The sequence below is a fragment of the Triturus cristatus genome, chromosome 1_2 (genome assembly GCF_964204655.1).
Source record: "Triturus cristatus chromosome 1_2, aTriCri1.1, whole genome shotgun sequence".
NCBI classification, from domain to species: domain Eukaryota; kingdom Metazoa; phylum Chordata; class Amphibia; order Caudata; family Salamandridae; genus Triturus; species Triturus cristatus.
This window is the reverse complement of record NC_140580.1, coordinates 759148820-759171315: the sequence shown is the minus strand read 5'-3', so window position 1 is coordinate 759171315 and position 22496 is coordinate 759148820. Positions and strand designations below refer to the sequence as shown.

The following is a 22496-nucleotide window of genomic DNA, read 5'->3' as shown; positions in this document are numbered from 1 at the left end:
AGAGAAACTGGATAAAAGTGTCATCCAGATTGATCTAAAAATACCTTGCAGTTAACTAAAAAGGTTATGTGTTTATTAGTAAGTCTTGGGTAGGATTAAAAAGAAAAAAAAGTAAGACTAGATGATGAATGGGTACATTCGCACCTTCTTCCATTTAAAGCCAACCTGTTTCTGCCCATACTTGTGCCAATCTGTGGTCAAGGGCGTTCATCACGGCAAAAGGATCCCCTCTTCCTAGAGCTATCTATAACATTCATGTGTGGAGAAAGGAATTTCCTTTCTTCGATAGATTGGAATAAGATAAACCTAGGGGATAAAAAATGTTTATCTACGTATCCCATGCACAAATAACAATTGATGAGATAATGCACTGCGAGTTCCTAACTCCACATGACTAAAAGCCCACTGATGACACTGCACTGCAAACAAAAATGGGTAAACTCATTCATACATACTGTCACTTATCCTAAGTTTGGGTTGCTAGGGCTTCGTGATCTGGGTGGAGGAAGGCAATTCTGTAGTCACACACTTCACGCAGGGAAGGCCATTGGTTACGAGAATTACAAAGATCATCGCACACAACTAATGCCCTGCCATCCATTCAAGTGGGATATCAGTATTAGAAGTGGGGCACTTTATTTGACATGCAGATAGGAACAGTGTACTTACCACATAAATCTATACATGCATGAAAGGCCATTCAAAAATACTAATTACGCAAAGCATATTCATGCTGCTGCAGTATAATCACAGACCATAATGAATACCCCAATTTGGCGTAACCTACACGCCGTGAAGTGTATTCAGAGTAATCAACATTGATGGCAGGGGGGCACTCCTATATAGTTCAAAAGAGTAGCTGCACACAAGCATATAGAGGCTCATAGTAGGGCTCTCGTGTGAGTAATCAGCCATTGATCTCGCCAAAAATCAGCTTTGACTTTTCCGGCATACATAGATCAGTTTTGAGATTTGAAATAAGGGTGCCCCCTATTTGGCATAGCTTTCATGCTGTGATGGCTCCTATTGCCTCAAGTGCTTGTAATAGGGCACTTTCGTTCATAGTTACAATTTCACCTGCTTTTGCATAAACCATGCCGGGTATACCTGTGTGGTGAACAAACGCTCTTGGCTTTGTCAGACCACAACACCAAACAGCAATTTAACCATCATTAGCTTCTATGATCACAACATCTTCAAATAATGGGTTTTGTGACCATTGGTAGATGCTCAAGCAGAGTTTTAGTTCTATGACAACCACAATTCTTTCATTTCATAACTTAATGTTTGTGACATGTGTAGCTGGAGATACAAATGCTATGCATACTTCTGCAATCTAGTACTGGGTTTGGATGCGTACAACTTGTTTTTCTTTGAAGTAAGTCTTTTCGAGTCACAGGACCCAGCAACTCCACCTAATGATGGTATTGCGAGTGCTCATTGGCTCCATTGTTAGATTTTAGGGCAATATTTGCAAATGGAGCACAAAGAATATAGGAAACATGTGGCCATGCAAAGCAGAGAAATAAAGGTAACAAAAGAAAGGAGATATCTGCTCAGGTGACTGGGTCGGAGGGTGGGCCCATGTGAATCTGCAGCACTACATGCCACAAACAGATGCTTACAAAGTAACATTTTCAGTTTGTGGCTTGTGTGACAGTAGATACACAATCTATGCATAAACAGTAATAACAACAAACAGCTGGCCCATGAGGGATACGTTTTACCAATTCCTTTGTTGATTATAGTCTGTTAGTTACTATTGGACTTCATTTACTTATTTTAACGTGTAGTTTTAATAATTGTTTCAAAAGACTACTAGAGATAGCTGTAAATCCGTTCTTCATTTCTCATTTTTATATTTCAAAATAATGGCAATATCTATATTACAATGTCAAACTCCACATGCCACATTAAAAGGGTGATTTCCTTGTGGAAACAGTCTCCTCTACTCAATGCTTCTTCCAATTCATCCCTATGTTAAAGAGGGTCCTTAAACTGCCATGGAGATTTTCAAGGAGCCTGTTAAGGTGAGAGTTATTACGCCTATGGTAGATAAGAAGCACAAGGTCTCCCGTAGTAACCCTCCATAAATTCATGGACAGTTACTTCCTGACCCGCTGGTTGTACAAACTGACAGAAAGTAAGCAAACCCCCAGAGCACCGATGATGCACCCCTTCCTGATCGGGAGGGCAAGAAGATGGACGCCGGGTGGAAGAGGGTGACGGCACAGTCCGCTGATCATTGACAAATAGCCAATGTCATCGACTTGGTCTCCTGCTACGACCGCGTGCACTGGTTTCAAATGGTGGACTTGGTGGAATATCTCCCAGAACAGTACCACAAAAAGAGCAGCAATTAGTGGCAGAGGGGAAGGTTATCGCCAACACTAACATTCGCTGTACTTTGGATGCCGCGGATAGAGATGCTCACAGTATTAACTCAAGCATTCTCTTGCAACGCTATGACTTGCTAAAGGTTTCCGGTTTCAAACTGAACGTACAGCAACATCTACTAAATGTGCCTTTTGATGGTCAGAATCTCTTTAGATCTCAGGTCAATGAGATGCTTGAGAAAGTAAAAAAAAACACTGATATGGCAAAAGCTATGGGCACCCTCCAAACACTGCCCAGTCGAGGTTCCTTTTGGCACTCACAATTTTATGGTGCATCTAAGACACCCACTGCAGAACCCTCTTCCACTTTCATTAAGCCACTGCACCAATCCCCTTCGCAGGGTTACTACTACAGGGATGTACACCGGGTCAACAATGGCAATGGTAGAGGTAAGGGTGCAGCCTGAAAAGGAACCACCCCTTCTCAAAGCAGTGACGCCCTTCGGCTTCTCCCCGATCACAAAACACCTGCTGGGGGACAATTACAGGGGTTTCTGCCCCGCTGGTTAAAAATCACCTCAGACCGTTGGGTTCTTGATTTCATTCAAGGGGGGTATTGTCTTTGAACTTGCAGCATAAAGTCTGGGAAAAATTGGACTATTGCATTTTCATAGTGTAGATCGCCATGCACACGCGCAGCTTGTGGAATGGCATCTCAATCACGAAAGTTAAAGATCCGAGCTATTATCTTTCGTGGCGGTGCTCCTGGTTTTTGGCTTAGGGAGCGGGGCTATATGGGCCCGTTCTATAGTGAAGTAGTTAGAGAGTCTCTTTGGTTTTAGGTGGCGTAGTATAAAATCTTCCAAATAGAAGTCCATGCTCGGTCCTTCCACTCCTTCCGGGACCTCATGTCTCACCCCCATGGCAATCCGTCGTCCTCTGTGGCGGATGGAATCCCGCGTTGTCGTCTTAGGTGCCCCCTGCGCTTCAGGCCATTTGCTGCGCAGTGGCTGTCGCTCACAGGCCCTCTGTCATCGGCTTCTCTGTTTGGCAGCCCAACATTGTTTTGGAGCGGCGCCGCGTCTCGGCATCAACACCGGAGCTTCTCCGCACCTTCCTCCGTCACTACACCTTCAACAGGTTTGGATGTTACGGATATTGGGGTGTTTCGGCAAGCGGGAGCCAGAGCTCCTCTAGCAGCCTGCCATTTTCATCGGCTCTAAAGCCACGCCCTCTGAAGGTACTCCTTTTTGACATGGTCATTCCCACTTGGTACAACATGTGATTTTGACTGGAAGTGCACTGGGTCCTGCTAACCAGGTCCCCAGTGCCAGATCTCTTTCCCAAAACTGTACCATTGTTTCCCAAATTGACAATACCTTTAGCACCCTCTATAAGTCTCTAGTAAATGCTAGTATATGGTACCCCTGGTACCTAGGGCCTGAGGTACTAAAGAGGACCCCTCAAGGCTGCAGCACGAATTGTGCCACCCCTAACCAAACTCATGCTGGTCTGCTATTGCACGCTGCTTGTTTTGGTGCAGACAAAAGTGAAAACACGACCTGACACACATTCCTGTGTCAGGCCTCCTAACACTGCCTTTAGTACTTGTAAGTCACTCGTACAGCAGTCCTTACAGCCTTAAGGCAGGGTGCTTGGTATTACATGTAAGGGCATACCTGCATGAGCCGATATGCTCCTGTTCTGGTCAGTTCCATTCCGGCCAGTGTACAGGGAAGCCATTTTAGAATATCTGCTGGACACTGGTGGAAACGAGTTCCTCAGCTACATGACGGCTTCACTGAAAATAGGGATGTTTGGTATCAACATCTCTAATTTAAAAACCCTCACTGATTCCAGTTTTGAAATTGCCAATACATGAACACAGAGGGCACCTTAGACTTGCCCCGTGAAAACCTACGAGCTTCGGGTGTGCTCGCTGGCTGTTTTTTGCCAGCCTGCCACCCGATACACTGTGTTGACCTCCCGGGGTGAGAGCCTTTTTGTTCTCAGGAGAACCAGAACAAAAGCCTTTCCGCTAAGAGGGTGTTGCACCCCCTCCTACAGGATGACCTGCTGATTAGCCTTCCTAGGCTGGCAAGCTTCAAAGAGCTGCTGCCTTTGAAATGCGAATCTGGCTCCCCTCACAAAAGCGGATGCTGACTGTTGTAATGTGCTTATTATCTATACACTCTCCCTACTCTGGTTCTCTGCCTGCCTGCTCAGCCTTTGATGAGGTATGATAGAATGTTGAGGGTGGTTTGGATTCTAGTGGGATCAGTTGGTGAGAAGGGGCTGAGCAGGGAGGACGCTGCTCCTGGTGGGGCATTAAGAAGGAACAGAACATCCTCTTATAACCTGTAACATGTGATTTGGATCTGAAGAATAAATCATCTATCGTTTATACAAGACCATGCTTGCGCCCATTCATTCATTTTAACACTGGCGACGAGTTAAAGAACCTGCGTGTACCTTCAAAGGATTTTGGACTTGTGAAACTTAAGAGCCTACCTTGGATGAATTTGGGAATTGAAGAAGCGCATAAAAGGAAAAAAAAAGAAGTAATCTTGCACTCCACAAGCCCCACCAGCGACCAAAAGACCGGTCAGCCCTATCGTGGACGTGCCAGATGATGGACTTGGGTGAGTGTTTCCCCAAAAGACTAGATTGACTGTGGTTTTGGACATTTCTGACCATTTGGGAACGGTCAGCCCTAGACTGGGCCTGCCAATTTCTGCTGTTTTGGGAGTGTGTCTTCATGTAGGGGAGTTCCCTGAGGACCAACAAGAATGTGTTGCTCGCAAGTTTTCACAGTGCCTCAGAGTGGAAGTGCTGTCAAGTTCCCCCAGAGACTTTAAGAAATAATTTTAAAAGACATTGAGGCTTGTTAATTCAACAAAGTGGGTTTTCCAGTCAAAGCCAGTTTAAAGAAGTCAAAAACATGCCAATCTTTGCATTTCGTCTTTAAAAGCGTGGTGTGTGATCGATGTTTTGGGCACGATTTTGCTGGTTTGGCATTGCCAGCGTGATGAAGATCCTGCACAGTTAACATACGTTTTGCTACAATTGGCATAGTTTTGTTTATATGCGGCAAGATTCAGAGGGTAATGACAATTGTACAATTTTCGGCGCATTTTGAGTCTTGTGACTTTCATTGTTTTCGGTCACTGGCAGCGTTTTACAGTTGGTTTGGCTTCTCATTTCATATTCAAAAGCTGAGGCGCGCGCTACAATAAGCGCGTGGACACTTACCTGCCTCCTGGAGATCGCGCTGTTTCATCGCTGACGTCCGTGACTTCCATGACGATGGTGGAATCTGTTGTGCTTCCTGGCTGCTTTTGGGACGTGCGGTGTGCACCGACGCGCCGTGAGCCACTCTGCAACGACGTTGACAGCGTGCCGCCATCTTGTGGCTGCCGTCCGCGGTTGCTTTTCCTTTTGGAGGTTCCTGATTAGCGCAGAGTTGCCGAGTTCATGTGTCTTCCTGCCAACCAACGTGTTTGCGTTTTTTTTCAATAAAGTTTCCTGCATGTCAACATGTGTGCCAGTGACGACGCGGTGTCTTCATGATTTCTACTTCACTATTTTCTTCATCTGTCAAGTGTTTTTGGTATGTGCACCCTGTGGACGCTGGAGACTTGTGACTTCGTATGTTTTTCGTTTTGCAAGCGGTCAGCATTTTGTGCTGTTATACACAGTTGTGGAGCACTTCTTAGCACTGACTGGGGTGAACTTGCTGTGCTAGAGCGAATTGGAGAGCGGCAATTTCATGCAGCTTTTGGAAAAGTTTTTTTTTCCCTTGTCAAGATCTCTGGTGAGAGTTCGCTCACCGGAGTCAGAGACTTTCCTTTCTTCATCTTGTCATTGCGTTACTGTTTGGTTGTTTTGTTTTGAGTGGTGGATTTTGTTTCTTGGGATATGTGGGGTGTTAACTGGTGTCTGTCCTCTGCAGTGCTTGTGTGTGTGCAAGACTCTGCGAATTTCTTGTGGACTTTTGGAATTTCTTCTTGGCCAGTATATTTTGAGTGTGTTTTGGGTTTCACGTTACCTTGTATTTGTTTTGGGTTTCTAGTTGCCCTGAATTGTTTTGGGGTTAAAGTTACCCTATGTTGTTAGGGTTAAAGGATACCCTAGCTGGTCTAGAGTCACCCACGTGAGGGTTTTTGGATGTGTCTTGGGTTAAGGGATACCCTAAATTTGTCATGGGTTATAAATACCCATAGTGTTTTGCGAGTGTGATTTTGGGTTAAGGGATACCCTAAATTTGACATGGGTTATAAATTCCCATAGTGTTTATTGTGAGTGTGTTTAGGGTTAAGGGATACCCTAAATTTGTCATGGGTTATAAATACCCATAGTGTTTTGCGAGTGTGATTTTGGGTTAAGGGATACCCTAAATTTGACATGGGTTATAAATTCCCATAGTGTTTATTGTGAGTGTGTTTAGGGTTAAGGGATACCCTAAATTTGTCATGAGTTATGGTTACTCATAGTTATCGCTAGAGTGTTTTAGGGTTAAGGGATACCCTGATTTGCCAGTTATAGTTACCCATAAAGTATTTTGGGTTTAATGGTACCCTATGTTTGTTAGGGTTAAGGGATTTAGTCTTAGATCTGTCTTAGTGGTAGATCTGTTTTGTCTTAGTTGTGCAGTTTAGGGTTGTAGATCCCTGTTCTGCCGCAGTCTTGTGTCTTTTTATGAGGCACAATGGGTACGTTGTGGGGTGTAGTGTCTTGTATCCATAGTTGTAGTGTGAATTTTCATCCTAGCTTTGCAATTTTGTTTTTGATCATTATCAGGGGAAGGATGGTGTTTAATGTTTTGGTTATTCATCTTCCTTTTCTACTAAATGTGTGTTAAATTTATCTTCATGCATTTTACTGTATATGATCATTTTCGCTGGGGGGGTGATGTTTAATTAGTTGTTATTAATGCATCCTCCTATGCTCAGTGAGTGTTGTATCATCATAACACATGTTGATTGTTTTCAAATATTATAAGGGGGGAGATGTGTTGTAATGTGCTTATTATCTATACACTCTCCCTACTCTGGTTCTCTGCCTGCCTGCTCAGCCTTTGATGAGGTATGATAGAATGTTGAGGGTGGTTTGGATTCTAGTGGGATCAGTTGGTGAGAAGGGACTGAGCAGGGAGGACGCTGCTCCTGGTGGGGCATTAAGAAGGAACAGAACATCCTCTTATAACCTGTAACATGTGATTTGGATCTGAAGAATAAATCATCTATCGTTTATACAAGACCATGCTTGCGCCCATTCATTCATTTTAACACTGACCCCCTTTGTCCAGAGCCCCATTGGCGGTATTGCCATTGCTTTTAAAAAAGATTTAGAGGCAAAATGGGTCTCCTCAATATGTAATGAACAATTAGAATTAGGCATTTTTAAAATCACTGTCTCTCCTTCTGACACCTGGCATGGAGCTTTAGTATATCGCCCACCAGGTACCAAAGGAAGTTTTGCTGATGTGCTAGTAGAATATCTTGCACTTCATATACTTGCAGCAAACATCTTCCTTTTGTTGGGGGATTTCAATTTTCATGGAGAGAAAGTAGAGGACCCTGAAGTCACTAAATTACTGGCTTCTCTTAAACTTTTAGATCTTACTCAACGAATAGAGGGTCCTACCCACAATGCTGGGCATCTACTAGATCTACTTTTCTCCAACTCGGATCGGATCCATTGTGACCCTCCCTATCCCCTTCCATGGACCGATCATTATATGATTACGGCCCACATAACTTGCCTGGCTGAATCAAGTACAACACAGCCCACTAAACAATCCCTAAGGCTTCGTAGAAGATGGGACAATCTTTCCCCGGCGGCATTTAATGAGACCTTTTCCATGTATAAATCAGACAACACTAGAGATATTAGTGAACAACTGGAAATCTTCAATATTGCACTGGAAGGAGCTTTGGACAAAACTGTCCCAAAGAAGTTAGTGAAATCTAGGCCCCAGAGAGATTCTACTCCCTGGTTCTCCGGTACATTGAAGCTAGAAAGGTCTAGCTGCCGGCACCTGGAAAGGAGATGGCGCTTGGACAAATCCGAGGAAAATAGAACACTATACAAGAGGGCTTTGTCCAAATACCACCTGAATTTAAAGGTTGCCAGACAGCACTATATAATTGATCAAATTGATAATGCGAGCAACTTCCAGAAAACCCTAATTAAGGTTGTACGGGACTTTGTCTCGCCAAAAGCCTGCAGACAGCGGCCCCCAGAAACACAAGAGCTATGTGACTCCCTGGCCTCCTTCTTTCGGGAAAAAATTCTGAACATCTATGCCAATTTCCCCACCACTACTAACTCTCGGATGGCTTCCTCTCAATCGCCCCGGAAACAAAATAACACAAACGCATGTTCCCTCAACTGCTTTTCGTTGGTTACAGTTGAACAGGTGATTAAAGCTCTCTTAAGAGCTAAATCGGGGTCACCTTGGGATACCTGTCCTCCCAAAATCATGGCAGATTTGGCCTTAAGCTGTACCCCCGCAATCCGAGATTTATTTAATAATTCCATCACCTCGGCCACAATTCCGACTGCTTGGAAAGAGGCGGTCGTCTGTCCCATACTGAAGAAATCATCGGCTGACCCCTTGATCTTAGCTAACTATCGCCCCATTTCCCTGCTACCTCTCCTAGGGAAAATCTTGGAAAGTTGCATTAACAGCCAACTTAGCCTGTACTTAGAGGAAAACCATCTTTTAGATCCATCACAGTCCGGTTTTCGTCCCGGTTTCAGTACAGAGACGGCTGTGCTGGCCGTTACCGATTCTCTGAGGCTAACTGTTGATAAAGGAGGATCAGTCATTCTGATTCTCCTTGATCTCTCCGCAGCCTTCGATACGATCTCCCATTCGAAGCTGTTGGAGAGACTCCAGGATTGTGGCATTAAAGGTCAAGCCTGGAAATGGCTAGAACAGTACCTATTAGGTCGCACGCAAACTGTTATGTTGGGACCGTTCGTCTAAAAAAAAATGCTGCTGGACAGGGGAGTCCCTCAGGGCTCTTGCTTGAGCCCTACTCTCTTCAATTTATATATGGCTCCCCTGGCAAAAGTAGTCGAGCATCTGGGTTTCGAAATTGTGTCATATGCTGATGACACCCAGCTAATGTTCACAATTGGTACGGACCCAGAACTCGACAAACCCCGCTTTGCCGCCGGTATGCTGGCCATCTTTGACTGGATGTCGAGAAACTGCCTCCAGCTTAACCCTGGTAAAACGGAGGTTATGCTTTTAGGTAAAGCGAATAACAGCTGGTCGGATGAGTGGTGGCCCAATCAACTTGGTCTCCCCCCTACTCCCCAGAAGTTGGTAAAGACCCTCGGGATCTATGTGGACCAGACCCTATCTATGAAAGATCAGGTAGCGGCAACAACCAGCTCTTGCTATTATGGGCTAAGTTTGCCTAGGAAAATCTTTCCATTTCTCCCTATTTCTCAGCGCAGAACCTTAGTCCAGGCAATGGTTATCAGTCGCTTAGATTATGGAAATGCGATGCTGGCTGAAGTGAGCCAAATCCACCTGGCTAAACTTCAGGTTATCCAAAATACGGCAGCACGGCTTGTTCTGAATCGCCCTCCAGGCTCAGCCTCTACACCTTTGCTGAGAGAACTGCATTGGCTGAATGTCAGAAATCGATCTATCTTTAAGATCTGCAGTCTGACTTACAAGGCTCTAAGAGGAAGTGGGCCTTACTATCTTCGAAAGAAATTGGTCAAATACTCCTCTCAGAGAAATCTTAGATCCAATTCTCTGGACCTCCTTCAAGTTCCCAGAATCCGCCTCACACGCACGGGAGGTAGATCCTTCTCATTTTTAGCCCCTAACTATTGGAACAAACTTCCGTTAGCAGTCCGCAATACTCAGTCACTGACTACTTTCAGGAAGAAATTAAAAACTTTCCTGTTCTAATTGGTTCCCGGTCACTGTGGTTACTTTTTTTTCCCGCATTCTACCAGTTTAGCGCCTAGATGCCCCAGGGTGAGTTGTGTGCTCTATAAAAAAACCCCTACCAATACCAATACCTGGACAGGTAGGAAAATGAGCTAGTCATGTAGGTATTCCCCCCCCCCCCCCCCCCCCCCCCCCCAGGCTAGTCCCACCCTTAAGGTGGACTAAACTGAGGTGGACACGACTTTTCAGTGGTAGCCATCTTTGTGATGGCATACTTAGGAATTTTGGGTCAGGGTTATGCCCACTTCCCACAGGAAGTGGTCATATAGGCAACTACCGTACACTCCCCTAATGACCTAAATTCAATATTTATGGGCGTCCCTGGCACCAGAGCAGGAGATTCGGCTGACCTCCGAGAGGGATGTGGAGAGTCGTATCCTACAAGAACAAAAGATCCTGCAACTGACTTGGTGCCAACCCTGCCGGCCAGCCTACTGCTTTCACCAATTGCACCAAGTCGACTGTCCTGCCGCTGCTAAGTCCTCAAAGCCCGAGACCGGCCTGCACTTCACCCAGGAACCAAGACCTCATGAGAAGCAGCCGACCTGCTTCCCTGCATCCTGCAGACACCCAACGTCCACTGGAAGGTCTCCATGGCAACAGGAACCTTATGCCTGAAGGCATCACTGCACCTGTCCCTCCAGGCCAGAGTTGAAGTGGGGCAACGGTGTCTGTGTGGACCTGTGTCCTCCAGAGCCCATGTCCAGTGTGTCAATACCTCTGGTGGACTCCTGACATTGCCTTCAGCCTCTGCACGCAGACCCCCTCTACCGCGACTGCTCCTGGTAAGAAAAACCCAACCCCTAAGGACACCTCTTCACCTATCGCCCATGGGCCGTAGAGAAGAGGCCCAACCGTGTCCCTGCGTCTACCAAGCATGGTGAGACCTGAGCCCCCCCTGTTGGTTCAGCCTAACTGGTCCCCCATTCAAAGCATGCAACTTTTTTTTTTACTGTTACCATTCTCCATAGAATAACATTGGGGACTCAACACTGTTTTCCACCTCTGCACCCGGCCGCCCTTGCGCCACTGGAGGTGTTCTGCTGGTGCTGCCCTAGAACTTGCCCACCCTTCACCCTAACTCCTGTAGAAGTGTCAGGTAAGTTGATGTACTATACCTGAATACCGTATTGATTTTTCCTCCCATTGGATAACATTGCTTCCTTCAGAAATTGCACGGTCTACTTATTGAACTCTCAAGTATTTCTGTTAAAAACCTTCGTTAGCTGAGCGAATTGTTTTAGGTGCCAAATCATATATAAAGATGATGGTTATTTTTATAAATGGGCGTGGATCGCCTTCTTGAGTCTTTTCTCACTTGTTGACTATTGAGTGTATTTTCAGATGTCTTGCACTCTTCTGTGATATGCCCAAGACTGCTCGACCACACTACCCCCCTAGCAGAGTAATTTTGGGTTGCCATAGTAAGGCCCCTGTCCACTGATGAGGGAACCCCTGAATTCTTTATAGGATATATTAAAATGAGACATATGTGTGAAGAGCCAGCTTCCCTCAACAACAATCTAGCGGACCTGCTCAGCAGGGCAAATCAACAAGTCCACGAGTGGGAACTCAGCTCCCAGGTCCTACACACGTACTTTCACCTTTGGGGGTTCCCACTGATAGATCTGTTTGCCACTGCCAAAAATGCAAAATGCCCAAACTTAAACACCAGACTACCATACCCACAGTCCCTGGGCAATGCACTATGGATGAGTTGTCTGAAATATTTGTTTATGCTTTTCTGCCTCTCCTACTGTTTGTGGTCAGTAGGCGGAGACGGACATTCCCTCACACTCATCTTGGTAGCACCAACCTGGGCATACCAGCCATGGTACTCCACACTACTATAACTCCATCTCTCCCACACAAAAAGCTCCCCAATAGGCCAGATCGTCTCACACAAAACCACAGAACTCTCAGACAACCCAACCGTCAACAGCTCAACCTTGCGATCTGGCTCATGAGGTCTTAGAATTTGGTTACCTTAATCTGTCAGAACAGTGTATGTCTATTCTGAAAGAAGCACAGTGGCTTACTACCAATGCCTATTAGGCATCCACATGGAAACATTTATTGCACAACTGTCTTCCCAAACACATCACTGTACTCTGTGTCTGTGCAACATATTGTATGCTACCTCCTTCACCTACAGAACTCAGGGCTTGGCTATGCGTTTATTTCTTTACTTCTGGCTAATGCAGCTGCCTTTTTGCAGAATAGGCAACATATTTCACTATTTTGAATTCCAGGCATTAAGGTGGGACGTCCCCTGCTCCCCTTTGGAACTTTAACATCGTCCTCACAAGACTGATGGGCCCCCCTTTTGAACCACTTCAATTCCTATCCTGGAAATTGGCCTTCCTTGTAGCCATCACCTCTCAGAAGAGTCAGTGATATGCACACTCTTACCTCAGAAGAGCTGTTTTTCGCAAGCACATCAAGATAGTGATTCTCATACCAATCCAAAATTTCCGCCTAAGGTGGTCTCCAGTTTCCACCGTAACCAGACAATTGAGCTCCCTGTCTTTTCCACACCCAGAGACTGTACACTCTTAATTTCAAGAGAGTGCTAATGTACTACATTGACAGAACAATGCCCTTCTGTAAGAGACATCTATTTGTTTCTCACTGCAAGCCCCACAAAGGGCATGCTCTTTCCAAGGCAGGATGGTTGGTCAAGTGTAGACAGACTTGTTATGCCAAAGCAGAAAGATCTCTGCCCGTCCCTCCAAGACCTAATTCCACTAGTAAGAAAGGGGCTTCTATGGCTTTCTTAGTTAAATATATATTTGGCTGACATTTGTAAAGCAGCTACCTGATCAACCCTTTAGCAAGCACTACTGTGTGGCTGTCCTGGCTAGACAATAAGCTAGAGTAGGCCTGGCTGTCTAACTCGCAATTTTTCAGCCCACTGCAATCTCTTCAGGCTACGCCATCGCTTTTGGGAGAACTGCTTTTACAGTCTGTGCACAGCAGTTACACATGCCGCAAACAGAAAATGTTACTTAACCTATAAACATCTATACATGGCATGTTGTGCTGTAGATTCAGATATACCCACCCTCCTGCCCGGTCACCTGAGGTTGTTGCAGATAGCTCCTTTCTTTCGTTGCCTTTGTCTGTTTTGCATGGTCATATTATTCCTATATTATTTGTGCTCTATTTCCAAATCCTGCCCTACATGCAGGAAAAAACTATCTGACAATAAAGTTGATGCCCATGTGCCATAACACTAATAGGTGGAGAGTCCTTAGGTTCCATGACTCAGATTTACTTTGCAGAAAAACAAGTTGTACATAGCCAAACAACAATACTAGCTGGTGAAAGTATACATAACATGTGAATCTACAGCATTACATGCCACGGGCAGATGCTTACAGGGTAAATAACATTTTCCTTTTGGATAGATGAACAATTAGGTAACTTAAAGTATTTCTTTTTAAATCTCTGCATTTACTCTAGATAACAAATTCGGGAAAAATAGATGATACAGTTTGGGGGAAAAAAGCAACCATCGTCCTTGTGGTGATTGCAGAAAGCTGGCTCTTTGTATAGTGGTATGCTTTGTAAAGAGTCCAGGCAAACCTCAAAGGAATTTCAGAGACACAAATGACACCCCAAATGCTCTCTTTTGTGGTAGTGTGGGCGAGCAGTTAGGCATATCAGAGGTTAGTGCTAAGCATTTATTGCACACACAAAGGCAGTAACTGAGATCACATTCGGTGAGGGAATTCAACACGTTTATACAAATTACACGTACTTTTACATGAATTTAGATACTAAAGATTCGAATCTAGTAAGTACTTTTCGAACTATGAATTTTTTCAGTTTTTAAAAATGTATACAGTGGGGGGCGTGGCTTGCAGCCAAGAGAAAATGCTGCGGCGTAGAGAAGCTCCGGGATCAGCGCACGTTCCCCGATTAATCCAGCACCATATCCTGTAATAAATCCGCCCTCAAAGGCACATGTGAACATCGGAAGGTACGGGGCATCCTCCGATCCTGTTTTCGGCTTTTCAGCCGCATCGCATGAGGAACCGGGGCCGCATTGCTGGAGGCGCCAGGGAGACGCCGCAGCCTCGATTTAGGCAGGGGCCCGGCGGAAGCACACGCGAATCGCCGCATCCACCTAGGCCTGGCGGCCAGCACAGACACTCAGGTGCCCCAGAAAATACGGCGCTGGTTCGGCCTCCACAACCCTACCTTCTCGGGGGGAGCCACGGACGATGCGATCACAGGAAGAGACGCGGTCCCTGACTGCTGAGGTGAGAGGCGGAGCGCTGGCTGGCGCGGCTGCAATACCGGGATTGAAGCGAGCTGGGGGCCCACAAATGTGATATAAGCCTGCATAAACACGCCCTGAATGATACCAATGGCTAACAGAATTCAAAGGGCTCCCTCGGTTTCCGCGTTGTACGCTGTATAACCACGCTGATTAAAGACGCTGGAGTTGATGGGTTCTCAGCGGCCTACGCACATGTTGGAAGTCTAGGCCTTAGTGCAGAGAGTGCAGTGACGACGCTGCTTGGGGCACTTGAGAGCGCTTGGAGTAGGGGCGATCACCTGGGCAAGATAACCCTCTAAACATTCAGGGAGAGAGCGGCGAGCCCGGTGGGCATGAGAGCCAACCGGTGGGAGGCGACGCGAGGGCCCATCTGACATGGTCTCAAACACATCCACCATCACCGAACCCAGGAGCAGTGGCCAAACGGAGTGACACGTTGCACTGGACAGAGACCCACAGCCTGAGAGGTATCGATTTCAGAGGACACTTGAAGTCCAGAGGCGGGTGTGAGCGACGCCACCCCCAATCTCGCCCTGTAACGGGCCCACTCTGCTGAGGTCCACACAGAGGAGCCCTGGCCTGTATCGGCTGCGGTGGCTGTTGACCTGCCCACCCCCATCTTACTGAGTGCCCGGGAAAACCCACAGGCCGCGTGTATCCAGAAGGCACACGGCAGGCGGCCAGTGGTTGGATACAGGCACATAGAGACCTTGGTGGCCAGCCATAGATGGGGGGCAGAGGGCCTCGCACGAATCCGCAGCTCAAGCTGAATAAATATGCGTATTCCAAGGGCTCTTCAGCATTGCCTGAACGACGGACCCCATCGGAGGCTGCCCCCACCCCTGAAGGGTCTCCCAAAGTCACACTTGAAGATATAATGTCTGCCCTCACTAACGTGCAATCCACAGTGGGATCGATCTCCTCAGATGTCTCATTTCTGAGAGCGGACTTTCAGAAAATGGCCACCAGAGTCACTGAGGTGGAGAAGATGGCGACCGCCCTTGCGACAGACACAGGCGACTTACAACTGAAGGACCGTCAGTTAGAAGCCGACAACAAGGTCATGGCGGCCAAGCTGGACGACCAGGAAGGGCGCTCTAGACGCAACAATGTTAGAATCACGGGAGTCCCGGAGAGCGAAGGAAGCCAAGCCATGGATCTCTGTCGAAGGCCTTATCAAAACCCGGCTCCAGCCCAGGGGGCTCTCCACCTTCTTTTCAGTGGAAAGGGCGCATCGAGTCCCGGGAGGCAAGCCTAAGCTGGGGGCACCCCCCAGACCTATCCTGGTCCGTATTTTAAATTTTCGAGATCGGGATGTCATACTACAGACTGCACGGGTGGCTCCCCCGCTGCGCATCCAGAACTCAGTGATCTCATTTTTTCACGATTACACTGAGGCAGTCACAAAGCGAAGAAGAAGCTTCATGGAGGTCAAAAAAGAACTCCGAAGCAGAGTTACCGTACTCCATGCTGTTCCCTGCCCGGCTGAGAGTGGAGGTGGATGGAAAAACTTGTTTTTTTGAAGCACCGGAGGAGGCATGGGACTGGCTGGAGGGCTGGTGATGAGCAGGAGGACCCAGACGGGCAGGAAGACACCCGCAACGAATCCAAGAGGGGAACAAAGCGGGGGATCGCACTATCGAGAACAACAAGGACTCCCCCCCCGCATCGCAGGCTGGGCAGCGATGAACCCTGTCCTTTAACTGTTGAGTGATATCCCGTCGCATGGATTGGCCCGTAATCAGTGACGAGCGCAAAACGAAAAACAAACAAAGAAAGAAAGGAAATAAGAGAGAGGAAGTGACTGTGGAGATTGACCAGCACTGCCGAGATCCGCACGACACAACCAGAATGTGAATGGTACATCACATTGGACCTTTTAGCGATGTACAGGCATGACAAGACTGTCAACCTGATTATCGTCTTTGAGCAAGGGGACGCCGAGGTGCTTCTCGGACTTCCTCCCCCCGCACGCAAGTACTGTTTAATGGGATCGAAGCACTCTGCATTGTTGGGGAGGCGGGTAGTTGGGAATCCGTCTAGCAGAGGAGCAGGGAGGGGGGAGGAGAGGGTGTTTATTCTTTTTTCACCAAGGGGATTTTGTTTCATGTTCTTAGTTGTTTATTTTGCATTACACATACGAGCATATACACATCTAGTGGAATGAGTCATACAAAAGTCACTACACCCGCCAGATACAGCGCTGTCAGGGACCCGCCTTCATGTCTTCGTCCTCAAACCCATAAGGTTATGACAGACACGACCCTTAGCTCACAGGTGAATAATATGCATACACTAGGGTCGCCCTTAACAGTAGTCTCCTGGAACGTAAACTGCCTTGGTAATAAGATAAAGAGAGGCCTAGTGTTGCAATATCTCAAAAGACAGGCCCCGTCAGTCACCCTGATACAAGAAACGCACTTGGTTGGAACGGCAGTCAAGGCATTGGACAGATGGGGCTTTGAAATGGTCACCCACTCTGAATTCACATCAGGTTCCAGGGGGGTCGGGATCCTACTCCGTAAGAGCTGCCCTCTGATCCTGACCGCAACCTGGACCGACGATCAGGGTCGATTTGCAGTGGCCTCCTGTCAGTGGGAAGGGCGGGTTTTTAACTTTGTCTCGGTGTACATTCCTCCCTCATTACACACGATAGCGTTCAAGCCCCTAGGTAAGTTACTGCTAGACCTGCCCCCCGGGGAGATCATAATAGGAGGCGGTTTTAACACCATAATGAATGTCGCGCGAGATAGATGTCTCCCTAGGGGTCAGGGAACGGGTTCATCACCCCTACAAGATTTCACGACGCACTTGGCCTGGTGGATGTCTGGCGCGTGCGTCATCCTTTAGAGCACCAATATACACACAACTCGGGCGCGCATAACAGTCTTTCCCAGATAGACTATTTTCTCACCGCCCAAACAGGGTTAGACAATATACAAGAGATCAAACATCTCGCGAGAGGCATCCCTGATCATTCACCCTAACTATTAACATACTCCTCACGTCTCATGGGTCGGAGACGTATTTTCCCCATCTACCTAGGATACCTCAAAGTTCCACAGATTAGGAAAACCATTCACAAGACCACAAAGCACTATTTTCAGGACAACATGCATACATTTGAGTCTCCAAGTATCCTCTGGGAGGCTTATAAGGCAGTCATACGTGGACAGGCCATATCAACTATCACTGCACATAAACAAGCACTAGCGCAACAAGTATTGGAATTGGAACGAGCGGTAGACTGCGCGGAGGGCGATCATGCAACAGATCCCAGTGACACCAACACCCTTGCTTTACCCTTAGCTCGGCAGGCGTACAGGGACCATGTATGGGAGGTGGCCAAGACACGAATCACGAAAACACAACATGCGATATACGAAGTGGGGGACAAAGCTGGCAAGTTACTGGCATGGCTATACAAAAAGGAGAGGGCCAGCCGTTGGGTGGCACACCTTTGGTTATCTACCGGAGAGACGATAGCAGACCCGAATGATATCGCAAGGGCATTTGCGCATCGTTTCGAAACAGTATACACTCCTATGGCAACGGCGACAATCGAGGAAAATCTAGAATTCTTACAAGACATACAGCTCCCACGATTAACCCCACAGGACGCACAACTACTAGAAGTGGACCTCACCACTGAGGAAATCGCCGCGGCCATCAGGGGCCTCCAGCCCGGGAAGGCGCTGGGACCCAAATAGGATCCCGGTGGAATGGTACAAAAGAGAGACGGACACACTGGTACCACACTTGTTAAGAATGTACCAGGCCAGTTTGGGGGAGGGGATGCTCCCGCGAGACCAGAGGGTGGCTACACTCATAGCGATACTCAAACCCGGTAAACCCCCTCAGGAGTTTTCCTCCTACCGGCCGATCTCGCTCCTCAATTCGGAAGCGAAAATACTGGCAAAGGCGCTAGCGACCAGACTGCAACCCCATTTAACGATGCTCATACATCCGGACCAGTCCGGATTCATGCCGGGCAGAAACACAGCGATGAACCTCAGACGCCTACACGGTATACTAGCTAGTGCACCCGGTATACAAGGCGGTCATCCTCTCACTGGATGCCAGTATGGCCTTTGACCGGGTAGAGTGGCCATTTCTTTTTGCGGTACTGCAGCGCTTTGGGTTTGGACCCAAAATCTGTGCATGGATAAAGCTACTGTATTCACAGCCACTGGCGCAGGTAGCGGTCAATGGTCGACTGTCAGAAGACTTTCCGCTGGAGCGAGGGACCAGACAAGGCTGCCCCCTCTCCCCATTGCTGTTTGCGTTAGTGTTGGAGCCGCTTGCGGCATGGATTCGGACGGACCCGGTGGTAAAAGGATTGAAATGGACATAGGACTGGGAGGACCGTATCTCCCTCTACGCAGATGATATTTTATTATATTTGACACACCCAGAGCGCTCCATCAATTGCCTGTTAGACATTTGCGCCTCATATGGCAGAGTCTCTGGTTATTCCATTAACTGGAACAAATCTGTGCTATACATACTCAGCGGCCCTCCCCCACGCCTGCCCAGAGGGGCTGAGATACAGATAGCATCTGACGGATTCAGGTATCTTGGCATCCACATCACACCAAACCACGCGCCCTTCACAGAGCGTAACTTGCTTCCGCCGCTGAAGAGGCTAAAGAGTGACGTTAGGAGTTAGCACTCCCTCCCGCTGACAATGTTGGGGAGGGCTGCGTTGTTTAAAATGATGGCCCTCCCCTGGTTTCTTTACGCAATACAAAATACACCCATGTCAATACCCGACTCATATTTCAAAGCTATTGCGGCGGAGGTGGGTCACCTACTATGGTAGGGGAAGCCTCATCGTATAGCTGTGCGTAAACTAATGCGGAGCTGGTACGACGGTGGCATTGCGCTGCCAAACATCAATCTATATTATTGGGCCGCCCAACTTATAGTGATCAATCAATGGCTGCACGCCCCCCAGGACGAACCGGCTTTACGTATGGATAGACACATGATGGGTACGGACGGAATAATGGGCGCCCTGTATGATAAATCCAAGATAAACAAATTGATTGGCCCTACGGCCCACACAGTGCAGGTTTGGTTTAGGGCGCAGTGGGCGCTGGGATGGGAGGGGGTGATAACTCAACATACACCATTGTGGGACTCTCCCCGGTTTGGTAAGCTGCGTAAGAGCAAAGGTTTTAAACAGTGGGACCTGACAGGCATTTCCAGGGTGGGCGACCTTTGGAAAAAGTGGGAGGTGGTCCCTTTTGCGCAACTCCAATCAACGTATCAAATGGCAGGGACAGAGCAATACAGGTACATGCAAATAAAACATGCCCTTTCGAAGGCCATACCTCCGGGAAGCGATCTATCCGAGTCCTCGCCTCTGGAGGACCGTTTGCTAACTGATTCTCTAACCAAAAAAGCGATCTCAATAACATATCGGAAACTGGTTAACAACGAGAAAGACCCCACACAGACCCTTAGGGAGAGATGGCAGGCGGAGATAGGTGAGATGGAGGAGCAAGATTGGCAGGAGGCGCTGGCGTCCCCACGAGAGGTTGCGACCCCCTCCAGACTGAAGCCTGTGCAGCTAAAAATACTGCACAGAACATACTTCACAAGATCGACACTTCACAAAATAGGGAAGGCAGACACGCCAATTATCCTTGGGGGCTGTGGGTCTATAGGTACATGCTACCACACCATCTGGGACTGCCCCAGCATTCAACAATATTGGAGGGCGGTGTTGGCCACGGTGACCCAGGTCTGCGGGGTTGATGTCCCCCCTGAGCCACGGAGATGCATACTTAATGTGTGGGAGCCAACGGATCTCGGCCACGCAGCGCAGGAATGGGTGACACTGACCATTGCAATAGCCAAGCGAAACATTGCACAACACTGGGGAGCACCGACGGTCCCCACCCATCAGCAATGGTGCGGAGACCTTGATAGCGCCATGGTGGCGGAAAAGGCAGTTTATATTAATAGGGGATGCCCCTGAAAATGGACACGTGTATGGGGAAACTGGAACACCTTTTGGGGAAACATATGTGCCCCACCACCGAGGACTTTGTACTGGACTTGAGCGACTAAATGTTGACGATGTGATACCCATTGGGGGTCCCTTTGGGGGGGGGGGGGGGGTTACGTTGTGCGAATTGTATTATAAGAGATCTGATCTGAACAGATTTCAATTTACAACTTGGAATGTATATGGATAGCGCGAGGTATGTGATGTTAAACCATTGACTGTATTAATCATGATGATGTATTGCTCGATTCTTTGTCCTTGTTAATAATAATAAAGAAAAACAAATTTAAAAAAAAATTATAATAATGTACACAGTGCAACCTCTGAAGCGGTAATGTTATCCAATGGAGGAAAGACATACACTGCATACAGGTACTTCACAGCGACTTGCGGCACCAGTCTTCTGGACTTGAAGTAAGTATGGGGCAAGGTCCAAGGCCGCACCAACAGGTCATCCGGGCAGCACTTGGGCGGCTGAGTGCAGAGCAGCTTTTCAGCATCAGGTGTCCAATGTTATCCTATGGTGGAAAAACATGTACTGCATTCGGGCCCTTCATAGTGCCTTACAGGACCAATCTCCTGGACTTAAGGTGAGTATGGGGCAAGGGCCAAGGCCATTCCAACAGATCACCTTGGGAGACTCTGGGACGTCCGGTACAGCTGTGTTACGTGTCCCATTCACTTTAGTGGTGAATGGTCTGGTTACAAAGAGGCTGCAAGCTGGGAGACCAGTCAGGTGGAACAGACAAGGGAGTTCAGGTCTCACAATGCTCTGGAACACCTTTGGTCCTCTTCTCCACTGAACAGGGGCGGGCAGTTGCAGATGTGTTCTGGGGAGTTGGGTGTTCGTCACCGGATACACTCGCGGTAGATGGGACCTGCACAAAGAGGCTTCAGGCAGTGTCTGTGAGTCAACTGTGTGCAAACCTAATGTGGGCTTTGTCTCTGGAGGGTCGGAGGACTACGCTGGCATTGTTGGCCCACTTCAGCTCAAGCTAGGGGGCATGTGGACAGGGGTGCTTTCCGGTGTCAGGTTTGCAGTAGTCTGGAATCCTCACAGTTCCCTTTGGAGTGTTTGCTAGATGCAAGGAAGCAGCTCTGCTACGCCACTGGAGTTCCTGGATCTTTGTTGAAGGCTGGCAGTCCTACCAGGCTTTTAGAAGCACAGAAGCTGGAGGACGAGACTACTCGTGCCCTAGGTACCTGGGGTACCATTTACTAGAGACTTACAGGGGTGCTAAAGTCCTTAGCCAGTTGTAGCACAATTGGACAACACCTTGTTATGGGGAAGGAGATCTGGCACTGAGGTCTGGTTAGCAGGTTGAAAATCAGCATCTAGTAGCTAAATTGGGGGCAAAAGTGGGGGATAACTGCTGCAAAATTCAATTTTCCTGCAGTGATGAATCACAAAAAATTGATTTTTCAGAATATTGAACATCTACTAGATGATTTTGGAATTTTTAATATTTTTGAAAATGCCCCTTTAAAACGGGTTTCCTGCACCTATAATGTAGACAAAATAGGTCTAAATGTCGCCTCACAAAGAAATGATACAGCTGCCTAACTGGGGATATGTGCCTGAAGGTTTGATTTCCCTTGGTTCAGCCGTTTTAATTTATCGACTGCCAAACTAAGCCCTTTTCAATTTTGATTTAACTTTATATGAACCCAAAATAGCAAATATTGTCAATGTGAAGTTAGTTTTGTCAAATTTCTAGGCAAAGATGTGATCATATGTGCCAAGGCCCGGTCAGTATTGGTGTACCCATTGCACATTACCGAGAACCTTTATTGAAAGCAGCTTGCACTTTAAAGCATGGCGCAGGAGTAGAAATAACAGATTGTTGTGGTGGAGGACAGGGCTTGGTGGGCTGT

General features: G+C 47.5%; 1 protein-coding gene across 1 annotated transcript in view; it reads left to right on the top strand.

Moving 5' to 3' along the window:
• The window catches only part of LOC146867969 (uncharacterized), a 503249-nt gene that overhangs the window by 89103 nt on the left and 391650 nt on the right, over positions 1-22496 (top strand). Inside the window, exon 4 of the mRNA XM_085623836.1 lies at positions 7645-9281. Within this exon, the coding sequence (XP_085479962.1) occupies positions 7645-9281 (1637 nt within the window). The remainder of the gene's footprint in view (positions 1-7644; positions 9282-22496) is intronic.